The sequence below is a fragment of the Macaca nemestrina genome, chromosome 2, assembly GCF_043159975.1.
Source record: "Macaca nemestrina isolate mMacNem1 chromosome 2, mMacNem.hap1, whole genome shotgun sequence".
Lineage (NCBI taxonomy): Eukaryota > Metazoa > Chordata > Mammalia > Primates > Cercopithecidae > Macaca > Macaca nemestrina.
Genome location: NC_092126.1, coordinates 182,092,821 through 182,108,026, shown reverse-complemented (window position 1 = coordinate 182,108,026; position 15,206 = coordinate 182,092,821). Strand labels below are relative to the sequence as shown.

The window sequence follows — 15,206 nt, the reverse complement described above, 5'->3', positions numbered from 1 at the left end:
TTTACTTGACAAAGATCATATAGCAAAAATCTTCATAAAATATTAATGGAAAAACTTCAGATGTATCTCTTTAAAGAACAGGAACAAGAAAAAGATAACTCCTACCACTGCTATTTGTTATAACCACTAGAGGATATTTATTCTTGATTTTTTTCCATGTTTGGGTGTAAACTCATGATTATTTTGCTAGCCCTACCTCACCTTTCTAACATGATGGTAATCAGTCTCTTACAAAAGATCTCGTCTTTTAAAATCATTTGGAAAAGACTATGCCTACCTTCTTTTATTTTGGTAAAGTATATAATATAAACATTTCCATTTTAGTCATTTTCAAGTGTACAGTTCAATGGCATTAAATACATTCACGTTCTTGTACAACCATCACTACTATCCATCTCCAGAACTTTTTCATCATCCCATACTGAAAACCCATACCTATTAAACAGTAACTGCCCATTCTTCCCTTTCCCCAGCCCCTGGTAAACACTATTCTACTTTCTGTCTTTATGATTTGACTATTATAGGTACTTCATATAGGTGGATTTATACAATATTTGTCCTTTAGTGCCTGGCTTATTTCACTTAGTGTATAATGCCTCCAAAGTTTATCCATGTTGTACCATGTATCAGAACTTCATTCCTTTTTATGACTGAATAATATTCCATTATATGTACATGCAACATGTTTCTATCTATTCATCTGTTCCTGGATATTTGGGTTGCTTCCACCTTTTGGTTATTATCAATAATGCTGCAATGACATTAGAGTACAAGTGTCTGTTTGTGTCTCTGCTTTCAATTCCTTTGGGTATATAGCTAGGAGTAGCTGCAGAATATGTTCATTCTGTGGTTTCTTGAGGAACTGTTAAACTGTTCTTCATAGCATCTGCTCCATTTTGTTGTTGTTGTTGTTTGAGACAGTCTCACTCTGTCACCAGGCTGGAGTGCAGTGGTGTGATCTCGGCTCACTGCAACCTCTGCCTCCCAGGTTCAAGCAATTCTCCTGCCTCAGCCTCCCGAGTAGCTGGGACTATAGGCACGCACCACCATGCTCAGTTAATATTTGTATTTTTAGTACAGATGGAGTTTCGCCGTGTTGGCCAGGATTGTCTCAATCTCCTGACCTCGTGATCCGCCCACCTCAGCCTCTGAAAGTGCTGAGATTACAGGCGTGAGCCACCACACTCAGCCGTATCTGCTCCATTTTACACTCTTACCAGCAATATACAAGGTTCCAATTTCTACACGTCTTTGCCAACATTTAACTTTTTTGGCTTTTTTTCTCTTTAGAGACAGGAAAAACACAGACTTGCTTTGTCACCCATGCAGTGCAGTGGTGCAGTCATAGCTCACTGCAGCCTCAAACTCCTGGGCTCAAGTGGTCCTCCTGCCTCAGCCTCCCAAGTATCTGGGACGACAGGCACACACCACTACACTTGGCTATTTTTTTATTTTTAGTAGAGATGGGGTCCTGCTATGTTGCCCAGGTTGATCTTGAACTCCTGGACTCAGTGATCCTCCCACCTCAGCCTCTCAAAACACTAGGATTACAGGCATGAGCCACCATGCCCAGCCTTATTGTGGTTTTTATTTGCATTTTCATAATAATGTTGAACATCTCTTTATGTGCTTACTGGGCATTTTTATATCTTCATTGGAGAAATGTCTACTCAAGTTCTTTGCTCACTTTCAATTGAGTTGTTTAGGTTTCTTTTGTTGTCAAGTTCTAGTTCTTTACATATTCTGGATTTTTTGTTGTCATTGTTTTGTTTTTTGAGATGGAATCTCACCCTGTCGTGCCCAGGCTGGCGTGCAGTGGCGTGATCTAGGCTCACTGCCACCTCTGCCTCCTGGGTTCAAGCGATTCTCCTGCCTCAGCCTCCCAAGTAGCTGGGTTTACAGGCGCTTGCCACCATGCCCAGCTAATTTTTTGTATTTTTAGTAGAGACGGGGTTTTACCATGTTGGACAGTCTGGTCTCAAACTCCTGACCTCAGGTGATCCGCCCACCTTGGCCTCCCAAAGTGCTGGGATTACAGGCGTGAGCCATCATGCACAGCCATATTCTGGATATTAATCCCTTAACAGATACATGATTTGCAACTATTTTCTCCCATTCTGTGGATTGCCTTTTTATTCTGCTGACAGTGTCCTTCTATGTACAAAAGTATTTCTTCTTTTTTTTTTTTTTTCTCTTGAGACAGAGTCTCGCTCTGTTGCCAGGCTGGAGTGCAGTCACACAATCTCGGCTCACTGCAACCTCTGCCTCCCAGGTTCAAGCAATTCTCCTGCCTCAGCCTCCTGAGTAGCTGGAACTACAGGCACACACCATCATGTCCAGCTAATTTTTGCATTTTTAGTAGAGACGTCGTTTCACCATGTTGGCCGGGATGATCTCAATCTCTTGACGTCGTGATCTGCCTGTCTCGGCCTCCCAAAGTGCTGGGATTACAGACATGAGCCACCGCGCCCGGCCCAAAAGTATTTCAATTTTATGAAGCCCAATTTGTATATTTTTTCTTATGTTGCCTATGATTTTGGTGTCATACTTATGAAATCTACCAAATCCAATGTCATGAAGATTTTCCTCTATGTTTAATTCTGTTTTATAGTTTTCACTACACTATTTTATTTAAGTATTTGACTCATTTTGAGTTAGTTTTTATATATGGTGTTAGGTAAGGGTCCAACTTCACTCTTCTCATGTGTATATGCAGTTTTCCCAGCACAAACTGTCGAAAAGATTGACCTTTCCCCAGTAAATGGTCTTGTACCATATGTTTTTAAGATGACAGCTAAACTAAAATAATTGAAAACATAAAAACACTGTGCTAGCTAAACAAAATATGTGGAGGCTGGATTTTGACCCAAAGGCCACCAATTTATTTACAACAGTGTTTTAACTTCATTTCACATTAAATTTTCCAAATGAACTAGGAGGAGAGAGAAACTTACTGTGGCTTACCATGTTCCAAGCATAGTGACAGGTACTGGTGATAAACTGGTCAAAAAGATTAAGAGTTTAAAGTCCTAGCGTCAGGGAGTTTGAAGCTGAGTAAGAAGATCTGTGGAAAAAAACACACTTTATTTTAGTACTTGGTCAGCAAATGTTTATAAATACGGAGTCCAAGAGGAGAGTCAGTTGAGAACAGGATTAGGAACAGTTTTTGTTTGGCTTTTTGAGACGGAGTCTCACTCTGTTGCCCAGCCTGGAGTGCAGTGGCGTGATCTCGGCTCACCGCAACCTCCGCCTCCCGGGTTCAAGTGATTCTCCTGCCTCAGCCTCCTGAGTAGCTGGGACTACAGGCGCGCGACACTACACCTGGCTAATTTTTGTGTTTTTGGTAGAGACGGGATTTCACTATGTTGGCCAGGCTGGTCTCGAACTCCTGAGCTCAAGTGATCCGCCCGCCTCAGCCTCCCAAACCGCTAGGATTACAGGCGTGAGCCACCTGGCCGGCCCAGAGACAGTTTTTAGGATAAATGGAGGAAAACACAACACAACACAACATAGGTACAAATCCATGACAACTAAGAGCGTAGTCTGCAAGTACCCAACTGCCTACAGACACCTGTCTCGTCTACGGCGCTTCTTTCAGCCGGGAAAGCGTTCTTTGCGTGCTGTGACATAAAAAAGCAGCGCCGGAAGGGAGAGGGCGGAACTTCCGCCTGAGCCCCAGCAACCGCTTTGGTCTATCGTGTGGAATGTTGGGTAAGCTGCGTGCTGGCTTCGGCGCGGGTCACTGGGCGTCCATACGGCGGAGTCCTTCGTCCTCTAGGGTCCCTGCACTTTGCGTCAGCTAGAACCACTATCTTTGCACTCCTGGTAAGCGAGTTTCTTCTTTCTCCTAATGTGTGTGTTGGGGGTGGGAGGACGCCGGAGACGTTCCGGGACGCACTTAGTGGAGCATATGCGCTCGGAAGGTCCAGAGGTAAGAGGAAGCCCAGTGAATAATAAACTGTAACTAGTACAGTACCTTAAACAAAATCAGTGGTTCCTGAAACGATGTCCTTGATTGCTTTTTGCAAGTGGGGTTTTCATTTCTGTGGTATTCTAAGTCTTTACCAGTTACAAGAATAAAACTTTTAAAACTCTTTCTGAAATCAATGTTTATTAGACTGGTGCCTAGGGACTCCAGCTTAAATATTTCGGGGATTTTAAAGTAAATTGTTTTCTCTTTAAAGGGAGGCTGAGCAGGGCGCGGTGGCTCACGCCTGTAATCCCAGCACATTGGGAGGCCGAGGCGGGCGGATCACGAGGTCAGGAGATCCGAGACCATCCTGGCTAACACAGTGAAACCCCGTCTCTACTAAAAATACAAAAGAATTAGCCGGGCGTGGTGGGCGCCTGTAGTGCCAGCTACTCGGGAAGCTGAGGCAGGAGAATGGCGTGAGCCCGGGAGGCGGAGCTGGCAGTGACCCAAGATGGCGCCACTGCACTCCGATACCCCTCAAAAAAAATAATAAAGGGAGGCTGAACTTTTTTTCTTTTTTTTAATGTAAGAAGCATCGAGCAAGGATATTAGGAAAATATTTGCGTGATTACTGTGAGCCAATATTTATTGACAATATTTATTGTCAAGCATTGGATTCAATGTTAACATTATAGACAAAGTCCTTGTCCTCATGGACACTAGTTAGTCCTTACCATCTAGAGAGGCAAATAGATAACCAGCCAATTACAGTACAGTGTTAGAAGTACTGTCATAGGGACAAGAGTGCTGTGAAAACTAATGGTGGAATACTAAAGTGTGAGGTGAAGAGTAGCTAGAGATGCTGATGCTGCTGACCTGGCCGCAATAGGCTTAGAAATACATGTTGGGAACAATACCAATGGATAGCAATATCCCTTGAAACAACACTGAAGGAGGACCAGATTGTGAAGCAAAGGTAGAGGGGTTATTTCGATTTGTTGCATTTGAGGTGTTTTTTGTTTGTTTGTTTGAGACAGTCTTACTCTGTCGCGCAGACCGGAGTGCAGTGGTACAATCTCGGCTCACTGCAACTTCCGCCCCCCCCCCCCCCACCCCCCACCTTTTCAAGCAATTCTTCTACTTCAGCCTCACGAGTGGCTGGGATTACAGGCGTGCACCACCACACCTGGCTAATTTTTGTAATTTTAGTAGAGATGGGGTTTCACCATGTTGGTCAGGCTGGTCTCAAACTCCTGGCTTCAAGCGATCCTCCCTCCTCGGCCTTCCAAAGTGCTGGGATTACAGGAGTAAGCCGCCGAACCCGGCCTGCATTTGAGGTGTCTTTCTGATGAATGGTCATTGAAGCCACAGAAGTAAGTCACATCGCACAAAGGAAATATATAGATTGAAAAAAAGAATAGGATAGAATGCAGAGTTATACCCACCTTTAAAGGAGGGGCATCTGGACCTCAGTGCACTGGTCAGAGTGCAGGAAACCTGTGCAGGGTCATTAAATGAAGCCAAGGGAAGAAGGAATTTTTCAAGTGTTTTATTTGCATTTTGTAAAAATTTGAATTCCCTTTATTTCTTTTCCTTCAAATTTGAGACTAGTTTTACATCTGTAAGCACTTTCAATATCTCAAGGACATCCAGGCCTTTAGGATAAAATTGTGGAGCTTTTTATACATTTGTCCCAATCTTGGACATTTTCTTTGTTAAAAACATTTGCTGCAAAATAAAGCCTGAACTGGGGAAGAGTTTGTTGCTATTTTTTGATCAGTAGATCTCAGTATATTTCTGTAATGAGGGCATTGGTACAGCAGTTCCTGAGTGCTTTTTACCTGTTGCCATTCTCAGTTGCTTTCATGTCCTTTGTCTTTATTTGTTGCTTTTGTGAAGGATCTTGTGTTTGGTTCTGTATCTGGGCTTAGTGTAGAATGTAGGAGAATGTAGCATCATGATGTCAGCTGCCTTGGTGATACACAAATTTGTTGCCCAGTAACATTATCTGGGCCCCTAGATAAAAATCTGAAAAGGAAAGTTATCCTTTTAGCTAAAGCAATAGTGAAATTCATTTCTAAAATAAAAACCCAACTTTTTTTTTTTTTTTTGAGACAGAGTCTCACTCTGTCACCCAGGCTGGAGTGCAGTGGCACAACCTTGGCTCACTGAAACCTTCACCTCCCGGGTTGAAGCAGTTCTCCTGCCTCAACCTCCCAAGAAGCTGGGATTACAGGTGTCTGCCACCATACCTGGCTAATTTTTGTGTTTTTGGTAGAGATGAGGTTTCTCACCATGTTGGCCAGGCTAGGCTTGAACTCCTGACGTCAGGTGATCCACCGACGTTGGCCTCCCAGAGTGCTGGGATTACAGGCATGAGCCACTGCACCCGGCCAAGAACCCAACTAAGTTTTAAACTTTCTGTTCAATGAGTGATCACAGGCTCTAGGCCACAGGAGTCTAGGAAAAAAAATTGGTACAAAGATTTGACTTTGTGTTTCAAAAATTGATTTTATTTTGGTATTTCAGATTTATACTTGCACAATTAGTTGTTAAGTTTTAAAAATCTTAATTTTTAGTTGCATTTTTCTTCTTTTACAGGAGTTTTCTTACATATCTGCTTTCCTCAAAATGAGTGTTTGTGTCAATTTCTTCAGACCCTTCACCAGGTTTTTGGTGCCATTTACCCTTCATAGGAAGAGAAATAATTTATATTCAACAATTTTGCCGAGGTACATATCTTCCAAAATACCAGCTGTTACTTCTCCTAATAATGAGAGTACACCCCCTTCTGAAGAGCTAGAATTGGATAAGTGGAAAACTACCATGAAATCTAGTGTGCAAGAAGAATGTGTTTCAACAGTCTCAAGCAGTAAGGATGAAGATCCTCTAGCTGCCACCAGAGAGTTCATTGAGATGTGGAGATTGCTTGGCAAAGAAGTACCAGAACACATCACTGAAGAAGAGCTCAAAACCATTATGGAATGTGTTTCTAAAACAGCAAAAAAAAAATATTTAAAATATTTATATGTGAAGGAAAAACACAAAAAAGCTAAGCAAATAAAAAAGGAAATGAAAGCAGCAGCAAGGGAAGAAGCAAAAAAAGTCAAGCTGCTGGAAACCACTGAGGAAGATAAACAGCAAAACTTTCTATTCTTACGACTTTGGGATAGGAATGTAAACATTGCAATGGGCTGGAAGGGTGCCCAGGCCATGCAGTTTGGACAACCTTTGGTTTTTGACATGGCTTACGAAAATTATATGAAACCAAAAGAATTGCAGTATACTATTTCCCAGCTTTTAGAAAGTGAAGGATGGAACAGAAGAAATGTTGATCCTTTCCATATTTATTTCTGCAATCTAAAAACAGATAGTGCTTATCACAGAGAGTTGGTTAAACGGTATGAAGAAAAATGGGACAAACTGCTTTTAACAGCAACAGAAAAGTCTCATGTAGATTTATTTCCAAAGGACAGTATTATCTATTTAACTGCAGATTCTCCCAATGTTATGACTACTTTCAGGCATGACAAAGTTTATATAATTGGGTCTTTTGTTGATAAGATGATGCAGCCAGGCACATCCCTAGCCAAGGCAAAACGGCTGAAGCTGGCAACTGAATGCCTTCCATTAGATAAATATTTACAATGGGATACTGGTAACAAAAATCTCACCTTAGATCAAATGATGCGTATTTTGTTATGTCTGAAAAACACTGGTAATTGGGAAGAGGCTCTGAAATTTGTTCCCCAGAGAAAACATACTGGTTTTCTGGAGATTTCTCAGCACTCTCAAGAGTTTATCAACAGATTGAAGAAGTCAAAGACTTTTAATTCATTTTCAAAAGGTTCTCTAAATGTGTGTGCACAGAAGAAGTGGCTCAAATGAGAACATTTCATGGCCTAAAAAGTAAATGGGTTGGAAATACAGTTCTGTTAATATATTTCTTCCCAAATAATTCATTTTTCTCTTCTAAAGGTAGTTTTTCCCAACTGACTGCAGGGTTGTGTCTTTTCCCAATTAAATATCTGCAGAACTTTGGGATTATACTTTGTTTACTGTAAAAAGATAATAAGTAAAAAGAATTGTCCAATATTGTTGAACAGAATCATCTTTAAATTATCCCAAATAAATAGTTGTACCATTGGTAGACTTTTTTATGGAGGTTCCTAGAGGGTGGTGCCCTGGGGAGGGCTTGGAAGCTCTGCACCCCTTCCCCCATACCTTTCCCTGTGCATCTCTTCATCTGTATGTTTTGTAATGTCTTTTATAGTAAACTAGTAAATGTGTTTGCTTCAATTCTATGAGCCACTCAAGCAGATTAATCGAGGAGTTGGTACTCCAACTTGAAGCCCGTCAGTCAGAAGTTCTGTAGGCCCAGATTTGCAACTTGTGCTGGGGTGGAAGGAGGGAGCAGTTTCGGGAACTGGGCCCTCAACCTGTGGGCTCTGACGCTATCTCCAGGTAGATAGTATCTGAATTGAATTACAGAACACGCGGCTGGTGTCCAGTGCAGAACTGATTGCTTGTGTGTTGATGAGAAATTCCCCCACATTTGGTCACAGAAGTCTTCTGTCTGTGTTGCTTGTTGAGGGAGAAAATAGGAAAAAGGACTTTGAGGTTGTGGGGGGTTTTCCATACAACTGTGAAAAACGGGTTCACGGATAAAACTGATTTCTTGTCCTCTTATGGAAAAAGGGATTTATGCTTGGTGCACTGGCTCACTCCTGTAATCCCAGCACTCTGGGAGGCCATCGCAGGCTGATCACTTGAGCCCAGGAGTTTGATACCAGCATGGGCAACATGGTGAAACCCCATCTCTAAAAAAAATACAAAAATTACCCAGGTGTGGTGGTGTATGCATGTAGTCCCTGCTACTTGGGAGGCTGAGGTGGGAGGATCTCTTGAGCCCGGGAGGTGGAGGTTGCAGTGAACCAACATTGCACCACTGTGCTATAGCCTGGGCAACAGTGAGACCCTGTCTCAGAAACTAAAAATAACATTTTTGAAAACATGGGAGATGGGAATGATATAGGCAACTATTCCTAATTTCTGAATTGGAAATTAGCATAAGCGTCCAATGCATTTCTTTTTTTTGTTTTTTGTTTTTTGTGATGGAGCCTCACCTTGTAACCCAGGCTGGAGTGCAGTGGTGTGATCATGGCTCGCTGCAGCCACAATCTCCTGGGCTCAAGTGAGCCTCCTGCCTCAGTTTCCCAAGTAGCTGGAATTTTAGAACCCTGAATGATGCCCTGTTGCAGGGTTGCATTTGCTAGAAAAGACGCCATTTCTTCATACAAAGACTGTCCGTCTTTAGGCCATGTGCTTAAAAGATTGCATCCACTAAGGAGGTATTCCTTTCCTAATTTGCCCAAAGACAGACAAGGTGACATCTCCACAGAATTCAAGTGAGAGTAAGCTATGAAGATATGAGGGAAGGGAATTCCAAGCAAAAGGAACAAGTGTAAAAGCCCTTGAGAGAGGGTTCAAGGTCCAACAAGGAGGTTGGTGCGCCTGAAGCAAAAGGAGCTGATCAGGTCAGAGGAGTAGCTAGATCTGTCAAGTAACGCATCTTAAGCCACCATAAGAACTTTGGTTTTTACCAGAAGATCAGATGGTCTTCAACTAAAAAGTGACATCTGACTTATGTTTTAATAGGAAAACTGAATATTAGCTCTGTGAAGGCAGGAAATTGTTTTTTTATTTTTATTTTTTATTCACTGTTACATCCCTAGAGCCTAGTGCTTAAACATTTGAATAGATGAATGTGACTCATTCTCCACCACCCACCCCCAAGGTTTTGTATATTCTACGTGAAAACGTTAACAGAAACTTTTTCCTCCAGCCCAGATATAAATCTGAAATGGGTGATTTTTTTCCTCCCCTTCCTTGGATGATTTCTTCCTCTTTCTCTGATTCTTGTCTTTTCTTGCCCACTTGCTACCACCACCCCATTTAGGGATCTTCATCTTGTCTTCATCTCCTCCCACCTGTCCCACCCCACCCCAAATTGGATTCAGTTTAAAATGATCGCTTTGGCTGCTATGTTGAGAATAGATTATAAGAGAGAGACCAGTTAGGAGGCTATTGCAGTAACAAAAGTGAGAGATAATAGGTAGGTAGTGAGACGCAGTCAGATCTGAATGTGTTTAGTCTGAAGGGGTAAAGCTGGCAGTAATAGATTGGATGGGAGAAAGATAAAATTTAGGTACGACTTCAAGATTGTTGACTAGAGAAACTGGAAGGACTTGTTACTATTTACTGAAATGCAGAAGCTTTGAGGGGGCAGGTAATCCAACGTTAACTTTGGGACATTTTACAGTTGCCTATTAGATGTCCAAGTGGAGATGTCAAGTGGTCAGTTGGATATATGAGCCTGGAGTTCAGGGACAAGGTCTGGCTGGAGATGTTAATAATGTAGTTAAATGCTCCAGACTAGTTGAGGCCATCTGGGGAGTCTGTGTGGATAAAGATATCTGATGTCTGACCCCTGAGGTACTCCAACATTTAGAGGTGTGGGAGATGAGAAGGAACCGGCAAATAAGACTGAGGTAGAGCAACCAGTAAGAAACGAGAGAAAATGTCCTGGAGGCAAAATGAAAAAAAGTGTTTCATGCTGCAGATCAAGTAAGATGAAGTCAGAACTGACCACTGAATGTAGGAATGAGGACATTGCTGATTATCTTGACAACAGCAATTTCAATGGAGGGTTGAAAAGAAAGCCAATTGGAGTAGCGTTAAAAGAGAGTGGACAAAGCCAGGTGCAGTGGCTCAGGCCTGTAATCCCAGCACTTTGGGAGGCCGAGGCTGGCAGATCACCTGAGGTCGGGAATTCAAGACCACCCTGACGAACATGGAGAAACACCATCTCTACTAAAAATACGAGAAAAAAAAAAAAAAAAAAAAAGCCAGGCATAGCAGTGCATGCCTGTAATCCCAGCTATTTGGGAGGCTAAGGCAGGAGAATCGCTTGAACCTGGGAGATAGAACTTGCAGTGAGCTGAGATCATGCCATTACACTCCAGCCTGGGCAACAAGAGCGAAACTCTGTCTCAAAAAAATTTAAAAAAAAAAAAAAGGAGAAAAGTTTGAGCTAGTGAGCGTGGTGGTGTGTGCCTTTAGTCTCAGCTACTTGGCGGGCTGAGCCAGGAGGATCGTTTGAGCCTATGATGTGGAGGTTGCAGTGAGCCATGATCATGTCATTGCATTCCAGGTTGGGTAACAGAGCAAGACCCTGTCTCAAAAGATAAAATAAAGAATGGACAGATATAGGAGATGGAGTATGAACAATCTTTTCAAAGAGTTTCTATATGAAGGGAAATAGGAATGAGGAGCTAGAGGAAGATATGAGATCAAGAGAAGAGTCTTTTATTAAGATGGGAGACATAAAAGTATGTATGTATGATGTTGGGAATGCCTCAATAGTAGAAAGAAAAATCGGATGGAACAATAGTGATGTGTGTAAACAAGGACAGGCTCCACTTCATAAATTTTAGGGCCCTAGCCACTGAGTCAACTGAATCAGAAACTGGCAGTGGGGCCCAGCAATCTGTGTTTTAAAATGCCCTTCGGGTGACTCTGATGTACACTGAAATTGAGAATAGTCTAAGGACATGTAGTAGAATTATAAGGCTACATTAAGAACCTACTTAATGGCTTACGTCTGTAATCCCAGAATTTTGGGAGGCTAAGGCAGGAGGATCACTTGAGCCCAGGAGTTCAAGGCTGCAGTGAGCTATGAGCCACTGTACTCTAACCTGGGCAACAGAATGAGATCCTGTCTCAAAAAAAAAAAGAAAAAAAAAAAAAAACCTATTTAAGGTTAGTGAAATCATGATTAGCCACTTTTCTTCTCCACTCTAATTTTTTTTTGGTAGCTCTTGGCCTGAATTTCAAGTTCAGCTCCACTTCTTCCCTTTTCCGTGCCTAAATTCCCTCTTCCATAAAAATGGGAGTAATAGTAGCACTTAAGTCATAGGGTTGTAATGATTTAATGTACTTAATTTCATGTAGAATACCTACAACAATGCTTGGTGTATAGTAAGCTTGAATAAATGTTAGATATTATAGTTGTCACCTCACAAATTACACATCTAAATTAACATAACAATTGCTCGTATTACCTTCCATGTCCAACTTTTTAAACCACTTAAATAGCTCATTAGAGGTTATAATCCATAGCTACTACTAAGCAAGCTCTCACCATGGCCAGGCAGCATATTATAGATTTTACGTTTATTATCTCAATGCCTTCCGTAACCTTATATGAATTATTCCATTTGTATAGTTATAACATATTCCATAACATTTTTATCCAGTCCAAACTCACAGAATTAGCAAAAGGCAGAGTTAGAATTTAAGTCCAGTTTTTGTGTGGTACAAAACTAATGCTCTTTGCCTTGGACTACATTGCCTATTCATTGTCAGAAAACAATACCTCAAAATTCAGTGCTTTGACATGCTGAACTAGAGAAGCAGCCACAAGGTGTCTCTGATCTCCCCACCCAACCTCCTGCCTCTCAATCCTCTGCCTCCCCCAAAACACAGGATAAGACTGTTCTTTGAAGTTTCTTATCTACCTAGAAACCAGACCCATCAAAGAACACAACTGCTTTCTATCTCCTTCCTCCCTGAAATTTCATTAACCAGAAGAAATTAAAACATATCACAAAGCCAGACACAGTGGTGCACACATGTAGTCCCAACTACTTGTGAGTCTCAGTTGGGAGGATTCTTGAGGCCAGGAGTTTGAGGCTGTAGTGTGCTATCATCATGCCTGTGAATAGCCACCACACTCCAGCCTGGGCAACACAGTGAGACCTGGTCTCATGAAAAAAACAAAACTCACATCACAGAGAAAGAGACTGAAAATTAACCACCACACTTAGAGCCCAAACTTTGCCTCAAACTACTGTTTTTTGTTTTTGAGACAGGGTCTCACCCTATCACCCCGGATGGAGTGCAGTGGCGAGATCTTGGCTCACTGCAATCTTGCCTCCTGGGCTCAAGTGATCCTTCCATCTCAGCCTCCCTAGTAGCTGGGATCATGGGAGTGAGTCACTCACCCCCGGCCTTCAAATTATTGTTGGTTCTCTAGTTTCACTTGGTTTACAAAGAGAATAATTTACAAGTGAATTTCTGCATTACTATCTCCTAAAATCATTTACTACTCCTCTAAAATTGCCTGTAGTCCTCCCACCTCTCTCTCCCCTGTGAAAAGTATTTAAGCTTCAACCATCTGACCCTTATTGAGTTTTCTTATTTTGTTGTATTGTTCCCCACGCTTATGCACATTAATTTGTTAGGCTTCTCTCATTAACCTGTCTTTTGTTATAAGCATGTTGTCATGACTTTTGATGGGGAGGAAAGTGATCATCCCCTTTCCACCCCTTCATACTGCACTACCTTTTCATTTCCTAACCCGTTTGTAGGAGGCTACTGACGTTTGCATTAATTTCTTCAATAGATATTTATCCAGACTAGTATAATCCAGGTGCTGGGGAAACAGTGGCGAACAAGACAGGCACACCTCATGAAACTCACGGAACTGAAAGGTGAATGGATTACTATCTTCATCCTTTTTTTGTTTTGTTTTTTTCCCTTACATACGTAGTCCTGCACATCCTTAACTTCTGCAGTGTGGTATATGGGAACTGGATCCGCTCCTATACAGGTTTGTGACTTCTCTGAGCTTTATCTTCTTCACTTAAAAATTACAAGAATCGGCCGGGCGCGGTGGCTAATGCCTGTAATCCCAGCACTTAGGGAGGCTGAGGTGGGCGGATCACAAAGTCAGGAGATTGAGATCAGCCTGGCCAACATAGTGAAACCCCTTCTCTACTAAAAATACAAACAGCCGGGTGTGGCGGCACGCACCTGTTGTCCCACCTACTCAGGAGGCTGAGGCAGGAGAATCGCTTGAACCCAGGAGGCGGAGGTTGCAGTGAGCCGAGACCATGCCATTGCACTCCAGCCTGGGTGACAGAGTGAGAGACTCCATCCCCCCACCAAAAAAAAAATTACAAGCATCTATAAATACATAATCTCAAATAAAAATCTTCGCGTATACCTCCATTTTTAAAATGCTCTCTTTTCACTGAGGAGGTGGAGGACAATCTCAAGGATTACCTTGAAAAGATCACGAGGAAAATGAAACAAACATGAATTAAGTACCTGTAAGATAGTTTCCTGGTTACTTTTACATACATGATGATAAATGATGGCTCAGGGACTTCAACCTATATCACAAAATCACCACCACACTGCCCTGCTTCTGTCATGGGAAACACATTTTGATACTTTCTTCATTCTTTCTCCACTCCCTGGACTTGAAGCCCGAGGTGTAATCCATCTGCAAATATTGAACACTTTTCATATATGAAACGCACAGCACAGTTTTTAAAAACTGGGTCTCTGTTTTCAAGGAACTTTTGAGCTATTCACAGACAACAGTTTAAAAACACACACGCCAGGCGCAGTGGCTCAAGCCTGTAATTCCAGCACTTTGGGAGGCTGAGACGGGCGGATCACGAGGTCAGGAGATCGAGACCATCCTGGCTAACACGGTGAAACCCCGTCTCTACTAAAAAAATACAAAAAACTAGCCGGGCGAGGTGGCGGGCGCCTGTAGTCCCAGCTACTCGGGAGGCTGAGGCAGGAGAATGGCCTAAACCCGGGAGGCGGAGTTTGCAGTGAGCTGAGATCTGGCCACTGCATTCCAGCCTGGGCCACAGAGTGAGACTCCGTCTCAAAATAAATAAATAAATAAATAAATAAATAAAATTTAAAAAAAACACACACACACAAATTGAGGGAAGTATAAAGTGACCAAATAATGGTATACAAAAATGATCTCATTTGAGCCCTATTACCACTCTTTGAGGAGGCACTATTATTATTTCTCTTTTATAGAGAAGAAAAGGTAGGTCTGTAGGCAGTAAGCAAGTCTATAGGTTACTCAAGCAGGAAAGGGCAAAACAGATTCAAATCCAAGTTCTGACTCCTAAGAATTTCTCTAACTATATATTGTAGAGCAAACCCAGAAATTCCAGTTCCCTAAGCAAGTAATAGACCCCATTTGGCTAGGAGGGCTGGATAAATACTGAGAAAGGGGTAAGATGAAGCCGAAAAGGTAGGCTAGGGCCTAATGTAACTCACGGACTTCATTCTGCAGACTGTAGGAATCCACTAAAGATTTCTTAGTAAAGCAAAAATTACCGCAGTCTGAACTTGACATAGTAGTTTCTCAACTTCGTAGAAGCACCCTGTAGAAAAAGTAGATTTACAGTTGGCT

At 42.1% G+C, this 15,206-nt stretch overlaps 1 protein-coding gene and 1 pseudogene across 1 annotated transcript; one reads left to right on the top strand and one right to left on the bottom strand.

Annotated features, from left to right (window-relative positions):
- The window catches only part of LOC105477499 (large ribosomal subunit protein eL18 pseudogene), a 30,731-nt pseudogene that overhangs the window by 15,053 nt on the left and 472 nt on the right, over positions 1 to 15,206 (bottom strand).
- LOC105477497 (tRNA methyltransferase 10C, mitochondrial RNase P subunit) lies at positions 3,683 to 8,065 on the top strand. The gene is made up of 2 exons (XM_011734053.2): positions 3,683 to 3,825; positions 6,515 to 8,065. The coding sequence occupies exon 2, from the start codon at positions 6,545 to 6,547 to the stop codon at positions 7,799 to 7,801; it is 1,257 nt and encodes a 418-aa protein (XP_011732355.2). The 5' UTR covers positions 3,683 to 3,825; positions 6,515 to 6,544; the 3' UTR covers positions 7,802 to 8,065.

Bases quoted from the DNA above. Each gene is read 5' to 3' on its own strand.
- LOC105477497 (XM_011734053.2), top strand. From the start codon at position 6,545: ATGAGTGTTTGTGTCAATTTCTTCAGACCCTTCACCAGGTTTTTGGTG.